At 72.8% G+C, this 20,874-nt stretch overlaps 1 protein-coding gene across 4 annotated transcripts; it reads left to right on the top strand.

Moving 5' to 3' along the window:
• Positions 1-1,727: 1,727 nt before the first annotated feature.
• On the top strand, positions 1,728-19,149 carry NFIX (nuclear factor I X). 4 transcript variants are annotated; one of them, XM_087778039.1, is made up of 10 exons: positions 1,728-1,886; positions 9,665-10,196; positions 13,419-13,481; positions 13,663-13,737; positions 13,910-14,030; positions 14,354-14,487; positions 14,862-14,984; positions 15,450-15,509; positions 18,012-18,100; positions 19,023-19,149. In XM_087778039.1, the coding sequence occupies exons 1-10, from the start codon at positions 1,860-1,862 to the stop codon at positions 19,035-19,037; spliced, it is 1,239 nt and encodes a 412-aa protein (XP_087634165.1). In that variant the 5' UTR covers positions 1,728-1,859; the 3' UTR covers positions 19,038-19,149. The 4 variants fall into 4 exon arrangements, with proteins under 4 accessions (XP_087634165.1, XP_087634163.1, XP_087634166.1 ...); XM_087778037.1 differs by having other exon boundaries at positions 15,343-15,509; XM_087778038.1 differs by lacking the exon at positions 1,728-1,886 and adding an exon at positions 8,547-8,666 and having other exon boundaries at positions 15,343-15,509.
• Positions 19,150-20,874: the final 1,725 nt, after the last annotated feature.

Here is a 20,874-nt window from a genome sequence, read left to right as displayed (position 1 = left end):
GGGCCCCCGGACGCCTGGGGCCGCTCCCCCCCCCCCCCCCCCCCGCTCTGGCTGAAGCTGCCGGGGGCCGGGGGGGGGGAGCCCTAATGGCTTCCAGGCCTCAGCAGCCGGCGAAAACCCGCCGCTAACCAGAGCCAAAATCCCCCGAAATCGCCCCAAAACGTTCCCCAGGCCTTGCCGGGGTGGGGGACCCAGGCGTCCGACCCCCCCGCCACCGCTGCAGCCCCCAGCCCCTCCACGCCCCCCCAGGGGGGACCCGGGTGTCCGGGCTCCCAGCCCCCACCCCCCCAGTGAACCCCCCTAAACCGGGCCAAGGGGCGGGGCTGGAAACTGGCCCATTTTGGGGCGGCTCTGCCCGATTTTGGGGCCTCTGTGGTTCCTTCACTCCCGCCTTTGTCCTTCCCCACCGCCGAGAGCCCACCGCCCCGATTTCCCACCGCGGGGGCATTTCCCTCCCCAGGGTCTCCCTGCCCAGCCCCAGGGGCGAGGGGGTCCCGGATGCCTGGGTCCCTGTCCCACGCACGTCCCCGGGGCCGGCAGCCAACGTGCCATGGTGTTGGTGCCTGTCCTGGCGTGTCGGGGCGTGTCGTTGCAGGTTGCGGCATGTCAGAGCATGTCGCAATGTGTCAGGGCGTGTCATGGCGCGTCAGGGAGCGTCGTCGCATGTGGCGGCGTGTGTGAGCGCTGTGTCCCCCCCCCCGCCACGCTCAGCTCCATCTGCGGCCCCAGCCGGTCGCGGTGGCACATCTGGCACTGGCGGCCCCCAAGCAGCTGGTGGGGACGGGGGGGCCGATGGGCCCTGTGCGACGCACACCGGCTGCACACGCGTGTGCACGGGGACACGGGGGCTCGGACGTGCCGGACGCCTGGGTCCCCTCTGGCCATGGTGGGCACCGGGTGCTTGGGGGGGGCTGGGGGCTTTGTGGAGCCGTGTCCCCCCGTGTCCCCCACAGGACAAAGCCCAAAGCCGGGGCCCCTCGCGCCACCCCTCGGTGCTTCGGGCCATGGCGGTGACAGCGTCTCCGGCAGCGAAGGGGTGACGGTGGTGGTGGTGGCGGTGCCAGCGCTGGCACCGGGTGGTGACAGATGGCAGAGGGACGCGGCCGCAGCCGGAATGACAGATGAGGCTGCCACCACCGCCGTCACCGCCACTGCCATCGCCACTGTCACTGTCACCCACACTGCCGCGGTACCATCACTGCCACTGTCCTGTCATCGGCACTGGCACTGCCAGGACACGGTCACCGGCACTGGCACTGGCATTGTCATGGCACTGGCACCATTCCTGGTGCTGTCACTGGCACCAGTACCGGCACTGGCACTGCCACGGCGCTCACCGGCCTGTGCTGCCTCTCTCCCTGCTGCCACCACCGGCACTGCCACCGCTGCTGTCGCCGTCACCAGTGGGGACCCACAGCGGCCCCTGGCCCCTCTCGCCGGGGCCCTGTGGCTGCGGGGTCCCTGCATGGGGTGGGGGCGTGCGGGGATGGGGACGCAGATGGGGCAGGTGGGGGACCCGTGTCGCCCGGTGTCCCCACGCCCCCCGTGTCCCCCCGTTTCCCCCCCGTCTCCCCCCGTGTCCCCCATTCCATCTCGGCGGGGGCGTGCTCATGGGGCGGGGGCGGGGCCCGCGGCAGAGGAGGGCGGGGCCCGCCGCGAGTGGGCGTGTCCCTGGGCGTGCCCGGGGGCGGGGCCTGCGGGGGGGCGGAGCCGGCGCGGCGCTTCCCGCGGCAAAAGTGCGGCGGGCGCCAACTTCGGGCAAACTTTCCCCGCGCGCCGCCGGCACCGGCACCCCCGGCCCCGGGACCCCCGGCCCCCGGCACCGCCCGCCATGCCCCGCCGCGGCTGACACCGCCGCCATGTACTCCCCGTACTGCCTCACCCAGGTACGGCCGGGGGCGGGGGGTCCGGGAACGGCGGGTCCGCTCCCGGGGGTCCGGTCCCGGCTTGGCTGCGCGCCGCGAGCGGCTGCGCCCCCCGAAATGGGGGTGCGGTGGGTGGGGGCGCGTCCCCTCCCCTGCTGCCGGTACCGGGCGGGCGGCGACCCCGCTTTCTCCGCCGTCGCTGGGGCCGCGGGTGCGCGGCTGCCGGGGGGGGGCCGCACCGGTCTGGGGCTGCCGCCGCCTCCGGCCGGTGCCCGCCGCGCCGCATCCCGGAGCGGCCCCCGCCGGACCCCCGGTGCGGGGGGCCCCGGTTGTGCCCAGCCCGGCGGCGGCCTGCCGCGGGGGGACTCGGTCCGGCGTGGGGCAGCGCCCCGGGGCCCCCCGTCCCGGTGCCGCCGCCGACCCCCTTCCCGCGGCGGGGTGACCTCCGGGGAAGGTGCGGGTGTTCGCCCCGCGGGAGGTGTTGCCCGCGGGGCCCCCGCGGGACGGGGCGGTCGGTGCCCACGGGGTGTTTTGTGCTTGTGGGCACGGCCGGGACGGGCTGAAACCCGGCGCCGGGGGGGTCGTGGCCGCGGGGCCCGCAGGAGGGCGGCCGGGGGGCTCCGCGGGGCCGGGCGAGGGTGAGGCCCCCGCGGGGGCACCGGGACCGGGGGACGCCTCGTCCTGGGGGGTTGTTGGGGTGTCGCGGGGGGCCGTGGCGAGGGGGGTCGCTGCGGGGGGGCTGAGGGGGTCCGGGGGGGGAGGCGACGTCGGGCGCTGGGTGGGGGCACGTCTCGGGGGCTGTGGCTCGGGAGTCCCTATGTGAGATCCCGTGGGGGTCCCTGCCCCCTCCCGCAGTCCTGGGGTCCCCCCGGGGTCTCGCCACGGTTGCCCGGGCGGCCCGGCTCCCCCCGCGGGGCGTTGCTTCTCTCCCCCCCCCCCCCGTTGCCCTTTTCTCCCGCTTTTCGGGGAGGTTTTGGCGGCCGGTTGCATCTGGGCGGGCGGCCAGCGGCGCTTCTCGCAGCTTCGGCGCCCGCCCCGCACACGCGTGTGCACGCGCCAGCAACACACCATTGCACATGCGTGTGCCCTTGCCTGCACACGCCAGCAACGCGCCTGTGAGCCCGCCTGCCCGTGCCAGCACACACGCGTGTGCTCCCTCCTGCGCACAATTGCACACACATGCGCTCCTGCATGCACACACACAGTCGTATGCTGCACACGTATGTGCTCACTGGTGTGTGTACGTGATTGTGCTCTGCACATGTGTGCACACCCCCATGCATACCCGCAGTCTCGCACCGTGCATGCACATCTGTGCACACGCGTGCGTGCACACATGTACGCACGGCAGCCTCACAGGCCCAATCCTGAGTGTGCCAAAGCATGGCTGCATGGCTGCGCTGGCACCACACGCTCACACGCGTGTGCTCCCTTCTCACCCCCCTTTCCCTTTCGAGCCATTTCTGGGAGGTTTTGGGCTGGTGCCACTGTCGTCCACCCCCTGGCCCCGGCGCAGGGCCAGGCCCCCAGCATGCACAGGATCCGGCCGCTGCGTCCAGCCGTGGGCACGGATAGCAGCACGCGTAGCGGCACCTATAGCGGCACGTATAGCGGCAGCTCCTGCCTCCAGGCCTGTGGGTGACCAGGCATGGGCTGTACCTCGTCGGCCGCTGGCGCAGCACCAGTCCCCGTCACCTATAGCCAATGTAACCTATAGCTGGCGTAACTGGCAGCGGCTCTTCTCTACGTGCCGTAACCGCAGCCTCCGCGGTGAAACCCTGCGGCTGCACGCGCGGCCCCAGCCCCCACTGGGATGCAGCCCCCAGCCCCCCCGGCCCAGCACCGGGCTCCAGCTGTCAGTGGCGTGGCTGCTCGTTGGGCCCGTGTCCCCCCGCGTCCCCCCAGGTCCCCCAGCCGCGGGCTCCCGGCCGCACAGAGCAGCCCCCTGCCCCAGCCCGGACCCCGGGGGATGTGGCACAGGCTGGGAGCGATGGGGGTCAACGTCACCCTCTCTGTCACAACATCACCGTTACTGTCACCCACTGGGTGATCCCTGGGGTGGAGCGGGGGCACCCACGGACCCCCCCAGCTGCACAAAATGCCCCCATGGCCATTTGCTCCCCAAAGCACAGGGGAAAATGCATAGCCTTCCCCGTCCCCGCGCAGCCCCCCATACCCACGCAGCTGCTGCGGAGGGAGGCAGCCCAACACGCGGGAGAGGGGATGAGGGGGCTGCGTGTGCCCAGCCCCTGTAGCCCCCGCCCCGGGGGGTGTGGGGTGGTGGCCGCAGCAACGCGTGCATCGCCAGCCCCTATAGCAGTGTGATGCAAGCAGGTGCGGCGCAGGGTGCTGTGCTCAGTGCCAAGGCACCGTGGCTGCTGCGGTGCTGGGTGCGGTGCGGTGCAGCGGCCAGCGCAGAGCACGAGGTGCTGCGGACAGCGGGGTGCAACATGCCGCACGCTGCGGGTGCAATGTGCACATCATGGCACACAACATAATGCCCGTTCAGGGGTTCGGCGCAGCACGTGCTGGGGTGCACGCTGTGCACGTGCCATGTACGGGACACCTATGTGATACATATGTGCTAGGCAGCACGCTGCGCGCCGGGGGCAACGGACCACGGCTGGGGGTGCGCTGCCGAGCGGGGTGCGCGGGCAGGACGTGGTGTCAGGGGACGTCGTGTGGCGCAGGTTTGGGATGTGCCCCAGTGCCTGCGGCACGGCGCAGCCGGGCACGGCACGGCACTGCTGCGGGGCCCATTGCCGCAGGCTGCGGCGGTGCCCGTCGCCACAGGGTTCCCCCGGTCCTGCGGGGTGTGCCCTGCACCCGCAGCTCTTAACGTTCAGCCCTGCTGGTGCCAGGACCCGCAGAGGGTGCGGAGCCACCTCGGGGGGCAGGGGTGGACGGGATGGGTGTGAGGTGCCCCAGACCCCCCAAACCTTCAGCCAGCCCCTATGGTGCCTATACGGCCCATTGAGGACCAGGGTGGTGCACGGGGCACCTATAGGCTGTAGGGGCTGCGGGTGCCTGGCGGGTCTGACAGGGGGGCGGGGTTCACACGTGTAACGGTGGGGACGTGCACACGTATGTAGTGGGGCGCAGGTGTATGTGACGGGGAGAGAGGATGCGCGTGTGTCACGGGGACTTGGTGCACACGTATGTAATGGGGGTGCACATGCATGTGCCATGCATGCACCATGTGTGCAATGCGTGTGCAGGCAACGTGCACACGTGGCAGCTGTGCCTGCACACTCTGTGCGAGTCTCCCTGCACAGCGTGTGTGCAACATGTGTGCCCGGTGCCTCTGCATATGAGTGCACTCCCGCACCGCCCATGTTGTATCCCTGCGTGCACAGGTGTGCAACACGCGGGTGCAAGGTGCCGTGCATGCGTGTGCGAGGCATGTGCGAGGGCCCTGTGCCCCACGCGTGGCTGTGCGGGGCCACACTGCTGGCTGATGCAATCAGTGCGGGGGAGGCACCGCCCCCCCCGCCACGTGCGAGGCCGTGCAAGGCTGTGCGAGGCGCCCGGGGCCGTGCGAGGCGGGGGCGGGCAACACGCGTGGGCACCACGCCGGGGGGTGCGTGTGCACGGCGCGCGCTGCCTGCGTGTGGTGTATTCACACGCTGTTGTGCCGCGTGCCTGTGCGGCGTGCGTGGAGCCGTGTGCCTGGCGAGGCGTGTGCGCGGGCCCTGCACATGCGTGGCAAGACATCTGCGTGTGCTTCGCTGTCTGCGCTGCCTCAGCCCCGTGTTGCAGCACTTGCGGCTTTGCTGATCCCCCTCCCTGTGTCCCCCCGTGTCCCCCCTGTGTCCCCTGGCCGCGGGGCTGTGCTGGCGGCATCAATAATGGAGGAGCCCTTGGCTGGGCCGGGGGGGCCCTGAATTATTGATGGGCCACAAAAAGCTTTCTTGGACGCGGCAGCACCGCGGGGCCCCCCTGGCCCGGCCTGGCAGGAGGCCACGGGGGGGCCGGGACGCCTGGGTCTGCTCTGGGGAGGGATTGGGGTTGCGGGGTGGGGGGCAGCCCCGACGCCTGGGTCCCCTCCCCGGCCGGGGGGGAGGCACGCCCCGACGCCTGGGTCTGCCGGTGCCAAACTGCATCGGCCCCGCGTGCTGCGGCACCGCCTTGAGCTGCTGCGGCGCGTCCCCCCTCCCCGTGCCCGTGACCCCCCGGCACGGCCCAGGCGCCTGGGTCCCGTCCCCAGCTCGGCTGCGTGGGGAGGGGGGGCCCAGACGCCTGGGTTCCCCTCAAGCAGCCCGGACGCCTGGGTCCTCCACGTGGCTGCGGGCAGGGGAGCAGGCAGGCGGCTTCCTCCGCACAGCCCAGATGCCTGGGTCCCCCCCGGACGCCCGCGTCCTCCGCGAATGCCTGGGCCCCCCCCCCGGCCGCCTGGGTCCCCCACCAGGACCATCCGGCATGTTCTCTCCGAGGCCACCGGGACGCGAGGGTCCGTCCCCCCCCCACGGACGCCTGGGTTCCGGCAGCTCCCGGCCTGGTGCCGAGGTCCCTCGTGGCCGCCCCCCCGCCCCCCCCGGGGGTCCAGGACGCCCCTCGCTCGCCAACCCCCCTTGGCTGCCCCCCCTCCGCACGGGAGGGTCTTGGCAGCAGCGTCAGGGGCCGCCGGGGGGATTTTTGGCGGCAATTCCGGCTGTTTCGGGCTGTTTTCTCTCGCGGCGAAGCCGAGGGCCAGGGGGAGCTGGCAGCGGCGCGGGAGGGCGGGCGCTGCCGGGGCGGGGGGGCGGGGGGGGTGTTTTTTTTTTTTCTTTCTTTTTTTTTCCCTCTTTTCTGTTTTTTCTGGGCTTTTCCCTCCCAATCCGGCGCCGCCCCCCCCGCCGCCGCGCTGGCGCTTTGCCGGGTGCTCGCAGCTGCGGACGCGGCGACGTGGCTTCGCCCGAGACTGCGGCTCAATGCGGGGCCGGCGCAGCCAATGGCAGCCCGGCGGCACTGGGGCCGGACCCCACCTCAGCGCGGACCCCGGCGTCCGGGGGGGGACCCTCGCGTCCAGGAGGGGACCCCGGCCTTGGCCAGGGGCCCCAATGTCTGGGCAGACCCCGGTGGCCGAGCCTCTAGATCCTTCCGTGCTGGCCCCGGCTTCCCCGCGGAGGGGCGGGGAGGGGACCCAGGCGTTCGGGAGGGGACCCAGGCGTTCGGGAGGGGACCCAGGCGTTCGGGTGCACCCAGGCGTCCGGGCAGCGCGGGCCTGACCTGGCGGCTCTTTGTCTTCCCCGGGGCTGCGGGGGGACCCAGGCATTCGGGCCACTGACACCCCCGCTCTGCTAGCCCGACCCACCCCAGCGCCCTCCCGGGGGCGCAGAGGGGACCCAGGCGTTCGGGAGGGACCCCGGTGTCCAGGTGGACCCAGGCGTCCGGGAGCCCTCCCCGTGGCCAAGCGGGCGCTGGCAGGCCCAGACGCCGGGGTCCTCTGCAGCCAGCTGGGAGGGGAGGGGGCTGCGGGGTGGAGGGGGCCCAGACCCCACGGTCCCCCCCTGCCCCCGTGGATGGCTCGGCCGAGGGTGCTGTGAGCGGAGCTGTCGTGCAGCCGCGACCCCCCGTGCCAATCGCAACCCCTTGTGCGAAGCCCTCGGTGGGGGCAGAGCCCCTGGGTGCCCCCTCTTCCCGCGCCGCCCGCCCCCCCCCCCCCCCCGTGCCAGCGCCGCTGCATCCCGTTTTATGGGTTTTGCCAAGCAAAACGGGGCAGGAAGGGGGCGGGGGCCAGGGAGCGACGCCGTGCACAGCCCCCCCACCCCTCCACCCCCCCGTTGCGGTTTTGGGGCAAAAGCCGTGAGGTTTGGGGCTGGGGAGGTGTGCGGGCACCGATGCGCGGGAGCCTCCACCCAGCCCTGACGACGAAACGCCCAAATTTTGTTTTTTTTTTCTTCCCACAGAGGGAATTAATTACCGGGGGGGGTGTTGGCTCGAAGCGCCGCGTCGGGGATTTGGGGGCAGAAACGGAGGTTTTGGGCCGTTCTGCGCTGGGGCCGCCACGGGGCCAGGGAAAGCGGCCAAGATCCGTGGCCTTCCCCCGCCCCGGGGTGCGGGGGGGGGGCGGACCCCCGGGCCGGGCCCCTCGTGCAAGCGCGGCCCCGGCGTCCTCGTTCGACCCCCTTGCACGAGGCTTTGCACGAGGCAGCTTTGCACGAGGCCGAGCGTGGTCGGGGCGCGCGGCGACCCCCCGGCACGGCTTTGGGTGCGGATCCCCGCCTTTCGGCGAAGCCCCCCGCTGCACCGGGGGTTCTGCCGCGCGCGGGGCTGGCGTTGCGCGCGCGTGGCAGGCGCGCGGGCCCGCTCCGTCCCGCTGTCCCCCGCCCCCCCCCCCCGCCGTGTCCCGGCCCCGAACTCCACCGCCCCCCCGGCCCCGCCCCCCCCGGCCCGGCCAATGGGACGGCCGCTCCCCCCGCGCGCTGCGCCCCCATTGGCCGCCGCCGCGCCGGTCCCGGTGCCAAAAGGGGCCGCGGCGGCTCCGCGCGCTCCGCGCCCGGCGGCGGCGGCGGCTCCGGCTGCGGCCCCGCGGCGGCACCGGGACCCCCGGACCGGGACACCCCCCCCCCCCCCCCCCCCCGACAGGGACGCGCCCGGGACCTGCGCTGTCCCGGCAGCTGGGACCCCCGGTAACCGGGACCGCCGCTACCTGAGCCCCCCCGCAGTGTCCGCCCCCCGGACCCGCCCCCCCTCCCCCCGGTAGCCCCCGTTAACCCCTTCCCCCCCGGTAGCGCCCCTCGTCCCCGTCTGTCGTCCCCGGTTCTGCCCCGCCGGGGCCCGACTGGCAGCTGCCCACGGCCGGGATGAGCCGCCGCGATGGTACGGACGGGGACGGGACGGGACGGGACGGTACCGGCGGCTCCGGGGACGGGGACCGGGGACAGGCGCCGGTGGCACCGGGGACCGCGACGGGGACCGGGATGGGGCCGGGGACCGACGGCACCAGCGAGCGGGGACAGGGGACGGGGACCGGTGGCGCTGGCAGCGAGTACAGGGGACGGGGGGTGGCACCGGGGACGGGGACTGATGGGGACGGGGATGGTGATCGGTGGCACCGGGGCTGGGGCTGGCGGCAGGGACCGGCTCTGGAGACGGGGACCAGGCGGCTTGGGGAGGCGCCCGGGGCAGCCGAGCCCCGACGGCAGCGGGAGCATCACCGGGAGCCAGACGGGGACGGACGGGGCTGGGGCTGTGCCGGTACGGGGGACGGGGACGGGGCTGTGGCGACACCGGGGACAGGGCTGGGACAGGGTCTGAACAGGGACCCGGAGCTGAGCGGCGCTGGGGACACGGGGCTGAGCCGTCCCCGGGCTGGGGACACGGGGGCACTACGGGGCTGCACGGGCACCGGAGCCGTGTGGGGCCGGGAGCCGACTTCTTCCGGGAGCCAGCTGGGCACCAGGACCCCGGCAGGTCCCCCCGGGCCGGAGCTGCCCCGGTGCCCCAGCCCCGCAGGGCCGTTCCCGGGGCCAGATCCTGCGTCCCTGGTCTGCGTCGATGCCCAGGGCTGAGCTGAGCGTCCCCAGGGGCTGGGACGGAGCTGAGCCTGGGGATGCTCTCCCTGTGCAGGACGGGGGTGCCCCCGGGAGCCCCCTGTGCAGGATGCGGCCGTGTCTGGGGATGCTCCTCCTGCACAGCACGGGCATCTGCCCGGGAGCTCCCTGTGCAGGATGCGGCCGTGCCCAGGGATGCTCCCGCTGTGCGGGATGGGGCTGTCCCCCTGGGAGCTCCCCGTGCAGGATGGGGGTCTCCCGGGAGCTGCCGGGGCCGTGGCCACCCTGTGGCAGCTGCCCCACTGATGCCGCCCTGCCCCACAGGATGAGTTCCACCCCTTCATCGAGGCGCTGCTGCCCCACGTCCGGGCCTTCTCCTACACCTGGTTCAACCTGCAGGCCCGCAAGCGCAAATACTTCAAGAAGCACGAGAAGCGGATGTCGAAGGAGGAGGAACGTGCCGTCAAGGACGAGCTGCTGGGCGAGAAGCCTGAGGTCAAGCAGAAGTGGGCCTCGCGCCTCCTGGCCAAGCTGCGCAAGGACATCCGGCCCGAGTGCCGCGAGGACTTCGTGCTCTCCGTCACCGGCAAGAAGGCGCCCTGCTGCGTTCTCTCCAACCCTGACCAGAAGGGCAAGATCCGCCGCATCGACTGCCTGCGCCAGGCCGACAAGGTCTGGCGCCTGGACCTGGTGATGGTCATCCTCTTCAAGGGCGTCCCGCTGGAGAGCACCGATGGCGAGCGCCTGGCCAAGGCGCCCCAGTGTGCCAGCCCCGGCCTCTGCGTCCAGCCCCACCACATCGGCGTCACCATCAAGGAGCTCGACCTCTACCTGGCCTACTTCGTCCACGCGCCTGGTGAGTGCCGCCAGCGGGGAGCGTGGGGGGCTGAGCCGGAGCCGGCAGCATGGCCGGGGGGCAGTGGGGGCCGCCGCACACGCCAGGGCTGCGGGCGGAGGCTCCTGGCTGTGCCCGCCCAGCTCTGGAGGGGCCCTGCAGCCACCGTCCCCCCGCGATGCCCCAGGGGCACCCACAGCTCCAGCGGGTGCTGGAGGGATCCTGCACCAGGGCTGGGCTGCGTCTGCGGCAGCCCTGGGGCCGGAGCAGTGCCGATCGTTCCGCGCAGCTGCCCGGGGCCCCCTTTCAACCCATGGCCCTCCCCGGCCCCCTTCCTGTGCCCACCTGGGGTGGCCCTGGCCGGGGGTTCCAGCCCCCGCATGCCTCGCACAAAGCCGCGCCGTGTGCCAAAGCACGCGCCACGTGCCGTGTGCCGCGTGCCAAGCCGTGTGCCATGCGCCATGCCAGACTGTGCACTGTGAGCCGTGCACGGAGCCGTGCCGTGCACCAAGCTGGGCGCCGGACCAAGCCCCGAGCCGTGCCGTGCACCGGGCTCTGTGCTGCACTGAGCTCTGCCGTGCACCGAGCACTGAGCCATGCTGTGCACCAAGCTGTGCCGTACGCTAAGCCCTGAGCCATGCTGTGCACCGAGCTCTGCCGTGCACCGTACTGTGCCGTGCCATGGGCTGGGCTCCCAGCGGATGCTTTTGCCCTGGCCGAGGTGTGGGCATGCAACGGGCACCCCCCCCTCGTGCCTGCAGGGCACCAGCAGCGCACCAGCAGCGCACACGCGTGTGTGCACCGAGCTGGGGTGGGGGGGATGTGTGCGCAGTGCCGCAGGGGCTGTGACAGGGACACGCGTGTGTGGGGGACACAGGGGCAGAGCTGTGGGTGTGCGTGCATGGGGGGGACCCCAGCCCGGACGCCCGGTCCTGTCTTTCCTACCAGGGAGGAATGTAATTTTGGGGCTGGAGTGAGGGATTTTGGGTCGCTTTACGGGTGTTTAGGGTCGGCTCCAGATGCCTGGGTCCTTGCTGGGGGGTGCCCAGACGCCTGGGTCTGTTGTGTGTGTTGGGGGGTGAAGGAGGGGGTAGTTTGGGGTGTGTATCCTGCCCCCCCCCAGACAAATCCCCCGCCCAGGCCCATGTGGCAAATCTGAGCACGTCCGCGGGGGAGCCCTGCAGCCCCCCCACCCCCCTCCCCTGCCCGGCTGGGGGGGCTCGAATCCCCAACACAGCTCCCGCCCAGCGCCGCCAAAATGGCCCCGGTTGGCACTGTGCCCCCGTGCACGGCACGAGGCCCCGTGCGCGGCCCCGGCCCCCGGCCCCCCTGGCATCCCCCCTTGCTCCCCTACCAGGGGCCCTTTGGCTGCTGCAGGCTGGGGGGGGGGGGCGCAGTGCCCAACCCCCCCTCGTGCGTAAGATGGCGGCGCCTGTTGGCACCTGAAACACGCTGCGGCACCGCAGCCCCGTGGTGGGACCCTCCTGGGATGGGGACCCCCCCATACTGGGGACCCCGTGCCATGGTTTGACACCCCCCCTGCAATAGCCCCCCCATGACAGGGACCCCCCCGTGCCATGGTGTGCCACCCCCCCTGCAATAGCCCCCCCATGCCAGGGACCCCCCGACCTGCCCCTGTTTGCATCTTGCACACATGTGTGCCCCAGGGCCGTGCTGGTGGTGCCCCCCGCCGCCCCCCACCTGCTCTATGGGGGGTGCACCCAGATGCCAGGGTCCCTTTCCCTGCCGGAGGCTCCAGTTCCACGCTGGGGGGGGTCCATACATGTCTATAGGGGCCTGGGGGGCACATCTGGGGCTGCGGGCACCCGCAGAGGGACCCGTAGGGTCTGTAGGTCTCTGGCGTCTCGTGGTGCAGGCGGAGCTATAGGGCTCTATAGGGCTCTATAGGGCTGTGTAGGCTCTGCCGGGACCTCTGTGTGTTCGGGAGTCTGTGGGGCTCCAGGCGGGTCCCCAGGGCCCGCTGGGCTGCAGGCAGCTGTGGGGGTCTGCCTGGGTCGCGGGATCCATAGGGGCTGCGGGGGTCTGTGTGGGTGACGCATGCAGTTGCCGCTGGCACCGCCCGGACACCCGGGTCCGGGGGACGCAGGTGCGGGGGGAGCGGCCCTGCGGGGGGGTCGGGGCGCAGCTGCCCAACAGCACCTGAACCCCCCACCGGGGCTGGGGACACGGGGACGCCGTGGGGCTGCTGTGGGGCCGGGGACCTGTAGGGACATGGGGACCTGCTGGGTCCAGTGCGGGGCTTGGGGGGGGGGGGAACTGAGCCACGGGGGTGGCTGCAGGACAGGGGCCCTGAGAGCCCCCCAGGGACCCTCTTGGCGTCTGCCCTGAGTCTGGGGGCCGCGGGAGGACCCAGGCGCCCAGGCGGGCGGCAGGGGTGGGGCGGCACGCGCCCGCCACGCGCCCCCCCCTGCAGAGGTCGCGACCCAGCACGTGCCCTGCTGACCTCTGACCCCGCGGGGTGACGCAGCAGGGCCAAAACGGGGGAGAGGACCTGTTGTTCTGTCCCTCCCCTGCCCGGACGCCTGGGTCCCCGGGACGGGGGGGTGAGGGGAGCCCTGGGGCCCCGTGGGGGGTGCGGGGGTGCTGGGGGGGACCCAGGCGTCGGGGATGGGGGTTGCAGGGGGGGTGGGACACACAGATGTCTGGGGTGGGGGTGTTGGGGGGACCCAGGTGTCCGGGGCAGATGGGGGTTGCCGCCGGGGGGGACCCAGGCGTGCGGGGAGGTGCTGGGGGGGACCCAGGCGTCCGGGCACCCCCCCACTCGGCGCAGACAATGGCTGCTTTGTTGGCGCTGCCCGTTGGCGGGGGGCCAGCGCATTCCTGGCCCCCGGCCCGGCCCCACGGCGGCCCCCGGCCCCCCCGGCCCGGCCCGGCCCCCTGCCAGCCCGGCCCCCCCCGGCCCCCTGCGGCTGCTGCGTCCCCCCCGTCACCCAGCCAAGGGGCACCCGGACGCCTGGGCCCCCTCGGGGGTGCGGGGCGGGGGCACCCGGATGCCTGGGTCCTGTATGGGGCGGGGGGGCACCCGGAGGATGGGAGCTGCGGGCGCTGCCCAGGCACAGCCGAGGTCCCAGCGGATGTTCACCTTGAACGACCCCGCGGGAACAAGGGGCCCTTCAGTGCTGGGACCCAGGCGGCCAGGGCTGCCCCTCCCCCAGGGCGGGACAGGGACCCCAGCGGCCTGGGGGACCCCGGCGTCCGAGCCTGACCCCGTCTCTCCCGCAGACTCTGGACAATCTGACAGTTCAAACCCCCAGGGAGATGCGGACATCAAACCACTGCCCAACGGTGAGCCCCCAGTGCCTCCAGTGCCCCCCCCAGTGCTCCCAGTGCCACCCCCTGCAGCCCCCCCGTGGCCCCCAGTGCCCTCTCTCCCCATGGCATCCCTGCCCCGTGTCTCCGCGTCCCCAGTCCCCGTGCCCCCCGCAGCGCGGTGTCCCCCCATGTCCCCCATGTGCCATGTCCCCAGGGCACCTGACCTTCCAGGACTGCTTCGTGACGTCGGGTGTCTGGAACGTGACGGAGCTGGTGAGGGTGTCCCAGAGTAAGTGGGGACACCGGGGGATGGGGGGAGGGATGGGACGTGGGGGACAGGGGAACACAGGGGTGTTGTGGGAATGGGGGGAGGTGGGGGCGTGGGATGTGGAGACATGGGGGACACGGGGGTGGCTCGGGGGAGTCCCGTGTGGGTCCCCCACGTCCCCCGTGTCCCCCAGCCCCTGTGGCGACGGCGTCGGGCCCCAACTTCTCGCTGGCCGACCTGGAGAGCCCGGGGGGCTACTACAACATCAGCCCCGTTGCCCTTGGCCGCCGGCCCCTGGGGCCCCCTGCTGCCAGGTACCCTGGGACCCCCTATAACCCCATGGGATCCCCCCATAACCCTTGGGACCCCCATAACCCCCTGGGCCCCCCTGGAACCCCCCATAATTGCCCAATAACCCCCTAGGACACCCCCAGGACCCCCCTAAGCCCCTGGGGCCCCCCTGGGATACCCTATAACCCCCTAAGCCGGACACCCTCCAGGACTCCCGTATGTCCCTGTGTGGGGGGTGGTGCTCCAGTTCTTGGTGGGTGACACTGCTTGTGGGGGTGGGGGGGGATGCCCCCATCCCTGGGGGGTGACACTCCCATCCCCAGAGGTGACACCCCTCTCCCTGCAGTGGCCCGAAGCGCCCCAAGGCACTGGACGAGGGGGACCTGGAGGGTCCCGGGGATGATGTCTTCTACCCCGGGCCGGGGCGGTCCCCAGCCCCTGGCAGCAGCCAGGGGCCCTGGGGGGGGGACGTTGACACCGGTGGGTGACACGGGGGTCATGTGGACATGGGGGGGGGTGACAAGAGGGACGTGGGAGGGCGTGGGGGGTTCCTGGGGGCAGATGTGGACATGGGGGGGTGACGAGAGGACATGGGGAAGGACATTGAGGGGGGAACCTGGGGGGTAAAGGGCAGAGGGGGGCTATGGGGCTGCAGGGGGCTTGGGGGGGGCTACGGGGTGCAGGGCATTGGTGGGAGCTGTGGGGGTTCCCTGAGAGTGGGGGGGGCTGATCTTTGCCGGGAGGCCTGGGGGGACACTGGGGTCTGGGAGAAGTCTGGGGGTCCAGGGGGGTCCCCAGGGGGCTGTGGGGGTGCTGGGGCCCGGGTGCCCCCCCGACCCCCCCGGCCTCCCCAGGCCCGGCGGCGCTGAAGAAGTCGGGGAAGTTGGATTTCTGCAGCGCCCTGTCGGGGCATGGGGCCGCCCCCCGCATGGCCTTCGGCCACCACCCCCTGCCCGTCCTGGCCGGCGTCCGCCCCGGTGAGACCCCACCCCCCAGGACCCCCGGGCCCCCCCCTGCCTTCCCCTGGGACCCCCAGCCCCCCGTGCTGCCTCACCTCTTGACACCCCCTGCCCCCCCCAGCTCCTTGGGACCCCCGCTCTGGAGGGTTTGGGGTGGTCCCGGACACCTGGGTCCCGCCTGGGCACTGCTGGGTAAACACAGGGTGGACCTGGGGGGGCCGGGGGGTGGGCGGGATGTCCCTGGGCACCTGGGTCCTGGTCCTGTCCCCATCCCCCCCAAATGCCTGGGTCCTGGGAGGGCTCTGGACCCCGGGCCCTGCATCCCCCGACGCCTGGGTCCCGCGGCCGCCTGTGCTGGCGCTGAGGGTCCCTGCAGGCAGCCCGCGGGCCACGGCCTCGGCGCTGCACTTCCCGTCGGGGTCCCTCCTGCCCCAGTCGAGCCCCTACTTCGCCCACCCCACCATCCGCTACCACCACGGGCAGGACTCGCTCAAGGACTTCGTCCAGTTCGTCTGCGCCGACGGCGCCGCCCAGGGCCCCCAGGTGGGACGGGGATGGGGACGGGGGACACTGCGGGGACGGGGGGACACGGGGACGCACGGATGCGGTGACGCTGTGGGGACACGGGACGCTGCGGGGACAGGGGACGTAGGGACACGGTGACACGGGACGTGCGGATGCGGTGACGCTGTGGGGACACGGGGGACGCTGCCCCCCGGCGCGACCCTGCACTCGGGGCTCTGCGGGGCCGGGACCGGTGCGGGGCCGGGACCGCCCCGGGGCCCCGTTACCGCCCTGGGGCCCCGCGCAGCTCCCGGGGGACCGGAGCGGCGCCCGGTCTCCGCGGCAACAGGCGGCCTGGGGGCGGGGCCTGTGTGCAAATGAGGCGCAGGAGGCGGAGCTTTTGCCGCGTAGGTCCCCGGAGGTGGGGCTTGTAAGCAAATTAGGCCGGGGAGGCGGGGCCTGTGCAGGACCGGTCCCTGGAGGTGTGGCCTATATGCAAATGAGGGACAGGAGGCGGAGCCTGTATGCAAGCGAGGCAGCAGAGGCGGTGCCGGCGTGCAAAGAGGTGGGGCTTCATGCAAATGAGGTGGCAGGGGCGGGGCCGGCATGCAAATATAGCACGGGGGGCGGAGCTTGTATGCAAAGGAGCCCTGGCAGCCGCGCCGGCTGCAGCCGAGGGGCCGGGAGCGGGGGCCGGGGACCCCCCGGCTGGGGACCCCCGCCCTGGGGACGGGCCTGTGCCGCCTGCCAGGCTCCGGGCGCGGTGGCCCCCGCGTCCCCCGTGCCGCCCTGTGCCACTGCCCCCGGCCCCGTGCCGCTGCGCCGTCTCCACGCCCCCGCCCGGGGGGTCCCGGGGTGCCGGGTGCCCGTCACCGTGTTCTCGTTGCAGCCGTGCGGGGCGCAGGGCCGGGCCGGGGGGGCTGCGGGGGCCCCCCTGGCCCGGCCCTTGCCCCTGCCCCCGCCGGAGCCCAAAGCCCCCAGCGGCCCCCAGGGCGGAGCGCCCGCGGCACCCCGTAAGTCCCTGGCACCTGCGCCCCACTGCACCCCACTGCACCCGCAGCCGGGACCTGGGCCGTGGGGGGGCAGGGAGGGGGGCAGGGAGGGGGGCAGGGGGGGCAGCAACGGGGTGGAGGGGGACGCAGCCCTGGGGTGCAAAGGGTGCAGCAGCGGGGTGCGGGGGGTGGAGCAGTGGGGTGCAGCAGTAGGGCGCAGCAGCGGGGTGCGGGGGGTGGAGCAGTGGGGTGCAGCGGGGTGCAGCAGTAGGGCGCAGCAGCAGGGTGCAGGGGTGCAGCAATGGTGTGCATTGGGGTGCAGAACTGGGGTGCAGCAGTAGGGTGCAGGCGTGCAGCAGTGGGGTGCATTGGGGTGCAGCAGTAGGGTGCGGCAGTGGGGTGTAGGGGTGCACAGCAATGGGGTGCAGCACCAGGGTGCAGGGGTGCAGCAGTGGGGTGCAGCAATGGGGTGCATTGGGGTGCAGCAGTGGGGTGCAGGGGTGCAGAGCAATGGGGTGCGTTGGTGTGCAGCAGTGGGGTGCAGGGGTGCACAGCAGTGGGGTGCAAGTGCCAGGCAGGAACCTCAGGGGCCGGTGGCACGAGCGGCAGCAGTGGCCCTGGGGCGGCCCGGCAGTGGCACAGGCAGGCACAGGATGGCACCGGTGACACAGGTGGCACCAAGGTGACCCCGGGGGGGGGGCAGCAGGTGACAGGGGGTGACGGGGTTGACCCGGGGGGGTGACACGAGGTGACAGGGTGGCCCAGCTCGGCCCGGCTGCCCGTGCATCATCACCTCCTCCGCATCGTCATCGCTGTCACCGTCACCGTCCCCCAACCCTGGGCACGTCCGCTCCGTCCCCGCCGGCGCCTCATCCACCCCATTTTCAGTTCGTTTTTCCCCTTCTCCATTTTTTCCCCCTTTTTACCCCATTTTCGGTGGGGGGGGTTGGCCGGGAGGGGGGAGCACAGGATTCCTGGGTCCCTTGTGCTGCCGGGGGTCCAGGGCCCAGCTGCCTGGGTCCCCTGCGGGGACGGGGGGCACCCAGGTCGCTTGGATTTTCCTTCTGGCTCCCTCCTCGGAGGGATGGGGGGTGGGGGGTCCCCACAGGTAAGTACTGATGGGCGGCTCCCAGAGGAGGGGTCCCAGCACTGTGTAACCGGCGGGGGGCACCCTGGGGTGCACGGGCACCCCCCGTGCAGTGGGGGTGCGCGCACGCGTGCGTGTACCTGTGTGCACGTGGCCCTGGATGCATGCGTGTGAGATGGTGCATGCACGGCCTCGCGCGCTCACCCGCACCGGCACGCACGTGTGCGGCCGCTGCCCCGGCTGCTCGCACCCACGGGGGCACGGTGTCCCCCCCCGCTCTGCGGACACGCAGGGGCTTTTGCACGCTCGTATGCACACGCGCTTGCCACGACAGCGGGGCCTCTGTGCTTCCGTAGCGCACCTCGCGCGCCCGCGCCGCGCCTCGCACGCCCGTGCCTCGCACGCCCGCGCCGCCTGTGGCAGGCGCCCGTGCGGGCCAGGCTGAGCCCGCTCTCCCCGCAGCATTCGCAGCGTCAGGCGCCGCCGCTGCCCCCCGCCTTGTCGGCCTCGGACCCCGCGACGGCAACTTTCTGACCCTCCCCCAGCAGCAGGTAGGGCCCCCGCACGCTCGGGTCCCCCCCCAAGCCCGGGTTCCCCCCCCCCGTTCCCCTCCCCCGCTCGCCCCGGCCCCCCCCACCAGGGCACGCCCGAACGCCTGAGTCCCCGCCTGCCCCTCCCTCCCATTACGGGCTAATTAGGTGGTTAATGAACGCCCCCCCCCTGCTGCCCAACTGGGGGGACTGGGCCCCCCCCATCATGTCTGACCCGTCTGGTTGCCGGGGGCAACGAGACATGATGTCATCGCCGGGCCCTGCCGGGAACAATGGTGGGGCGGGGCCCTGCCCCCGGCATCGCCGTGGCAACCCTGTGTCTCCCCCCTCTCCCCCCCCATCCCCGTGGCACTGCCGTGGCACTGTGGGCTGGGGGTCGCAACCCCCAGCAGGGCGCCCCATTGGCCCCCAGCACCGTGGCACGACGCCCGATTGGCTGCCTGCCCTGTGGCACCGGCCACGGATTGGCTGGCGCTGGAGCAGGCCGCGGTGCCGGCTCGGAGCCAATGGGCTGGGGGGGGGGCCCAGGGCTGGCGGCCAATGGGGGGCCTCGGCGGGCCAGCCAGGTGGTGCCTGATTGGCTGGCACCGGCAGGCAGGAGGGGGAGGAGCCAGTGGCGGATTGGCTGGCACCGGCAGGCCTTGGCAGGCTGCGGGCGCTGCGGCGGGCCAGCGCTCCCCGATTGGCCGGGCCCGGTGGTGCGGTGGCCGGGCAGCCAATGGCATGCGGGTGCCGCGCCCGGCTTGGCACGCGGGGGTGGGCGGGGCGCGCGGGCGCCTGGGTCGCGCGGCCGCCGGGGTCCACCATGTGCCGGGTGTTGAGGCGGGGCCGCGGCCCGGCGCGGGGGGGCCGGGGGTCGGGCCCCCCCCCCGCCACCACTGACCCCCCCCCGCCACCACTGACCCCCCCCATCTCCCCGCAGTCCTGGTTCCTCTGACGCCGCCCCCGGACGAGGAGAAACCGCCCGGAAAAAAGGAGAAAAAAAGAGAAAAAAAAAAAAAAAGCCGCAGCCCCCCGGCCCCCCCCCGCCGCCGTCCGCCCCCGGGGGGCCCCAGCCCCCCCCGACGTGGATGAGGGTTCGGCCTCTCTGATGTGTCCCCCCCCCGGACCCCCTCCCCGGACCCCCGCCCCCCGGCACAGACAGGGTCACCCCCGGCCCCCCGGGGGTGTTTGGGCCCCCCCGCCCCAGCCGCAATCGGGGGGGACAAGGCTCCCGGGGGGGGCACACACGCGTGTGCGCTTGCGCCACACGCATGGTCACGCTGCACATGCACGCGCATCCGCACCCCCCCCAGGCCGTGCACGCGGTCACACGTGTGCACCCCCGCCCTCGCACACGCGTGTGCCCTGGTCACCAGCACTCGCACACGAACCGCACACGCGTGTGCCGGGGGGCCCCCTTGCTGCAGGCCAGCGAGCGGGGCCGGGGGGGCCCGAAACACCCTGAATCCCCCGAAACGCCCCTCCCCCCCCCGGCTTTGGGGTCCCCCTGACCCTCCCCCCCAGCTCATTTTTTTAATTAAGTGCAATTACCCCCGGGCGAGGCCCCCCCCTGCCCCCCTTGGGGTCAAACTCCCACGTTTTGGGGTCCAACCCCGCTTGGGGTCAAACCCCCCTCCCCCGGGTTTGGGGTCAAACCCCCCCGTTTTGGGTCAGACCCCTCCATCTGGGGCCCATCCCCCTTTTGGGGTTAACCCCCCCCCTTTGGTCCAATCCCCCCATTTGGGGTCAACCCACCCCATTGCGGGGCCCCCTCCTCCTCTGGGGTTGGACCCCCACGTTTAGGGTCAACCCCGCGTTTGATGCCCCTCCCCTGGTCACCCCTCCCCCCGGGGTCAAACCTCCCATTCTGGGGTCAAACCCCCCCTTTTCGGGTCCTTCTCCCCCAGCTCTCCAAGTGCTTTTTCGGGGGAACCCCCCCAATTTCCCCTGATTTTGCCCATTGGGGTGTTGTTCCCCCCCCCCGGCAATTTTGTGTTTTTTATTATGGTTTTTGGGTAGTTTTGCTCCGGCCCCGCGTTCCGGGGGTCACCGGGGGCCCCAATTCCCAACACAGGGCCCATGGGGGGGGGGGCAGCCGGGGGGGGGGGATTTGGGGGCATTTTGCTCATTTTGGGGTTTTCTGCACCTTTAGCTGATTTCAGTGTTGGGGGGACGGGATGGGGCCCCCCATCCCGGGTAGTTCGGGGGGTCCAGCCCCCCCCGACCCCCGGGTTTTGGGGTCAGATGGACCAAAATTGCATTTGCCTTAGACCCCCCCGCGTGCCTTCCCCCCCAATGGGCCCCCCAAAATGGGGACAATCATGAGGGCCCCCGTTTTGGGGACCCCCACTCTGGGGAGCACCCCTATTTGTGGCCCCCTCCCCCAGGTTTTTGGGACCCCGCCCCCCGGGACCCCCACCAGCAGTGCCCCCTCGGGAAGCAGGCCCCCCCCCCCCCATTTTTGGGCTCCCCCATTTTGGGGCCCCCGTTGGGGCCCCCCACCAGCAATGGGGCCCCCAACATTTGGGGACCCCCCACCAGCAATGGGCCCCTCCCCGGGCAGTGGGAGCCCCCCCCCCGGTTCTGGGTACCCCCATTTCGGGACCCCAGCCCCCCCCAAGTCCTGGGTGGGGGGGTGCGATGTTGGGGGGCGTCGCTCTCGGGCCCCACCCCCCCACCAGCGTTGCACATTTGGGGACCCCCAGCTCGCCCCTCACCCCCGCACGTGGTAGTGACGTCATTTCCCGTTGGGGTGGGTCGGCCCCTCCCCCCAGACCGAGGAGAAAAGGAAA

The sequence above is a fragment of the Nipponia nippon genome, unplaced genomic scaffold, assembly GCF_047370975.1.
Source record: "Nipponia nippon isolate SJK-2023a ecotype South Korea unplaced genomic scaffold, ASM4737097v1 scaffold_42, whole genome shotgun sequence".
In the NCBI taxonomy this organism is placed as follows: Eukaryota; Metazoa; Chordata; class Aves; order Pelecaniformes; family Threskiornithidae; genus Nipponia; species Nipponia nippon.
The sequence above is the reverse complement of the archived record's forward strand: the minus strand, read 5'-3'. Positions and strand labels throughout refer to the sequence as shown.

Coding starts and splice junctions, on each gene's coding strand:
- NFIX (XM_087778037.1), top strand. CDS start 1,860: ATGTACTCCCCGTACTGCCTCACCCAG. Junction 13,482..13,662: donor CATCAAACCACTGCCCAACG/GTGAGCCCCCAG, acceptor CCATGTCCCCAG/GGCACCTGACCTTCCAGGAC. Junction 14,488..14,861: donor GGGGGGGGACGTTGACACCG/GTGGGTGACACG, acceptor CGGCCTCCCCAG/GCCCGGCGGCGCTGAAGAAG.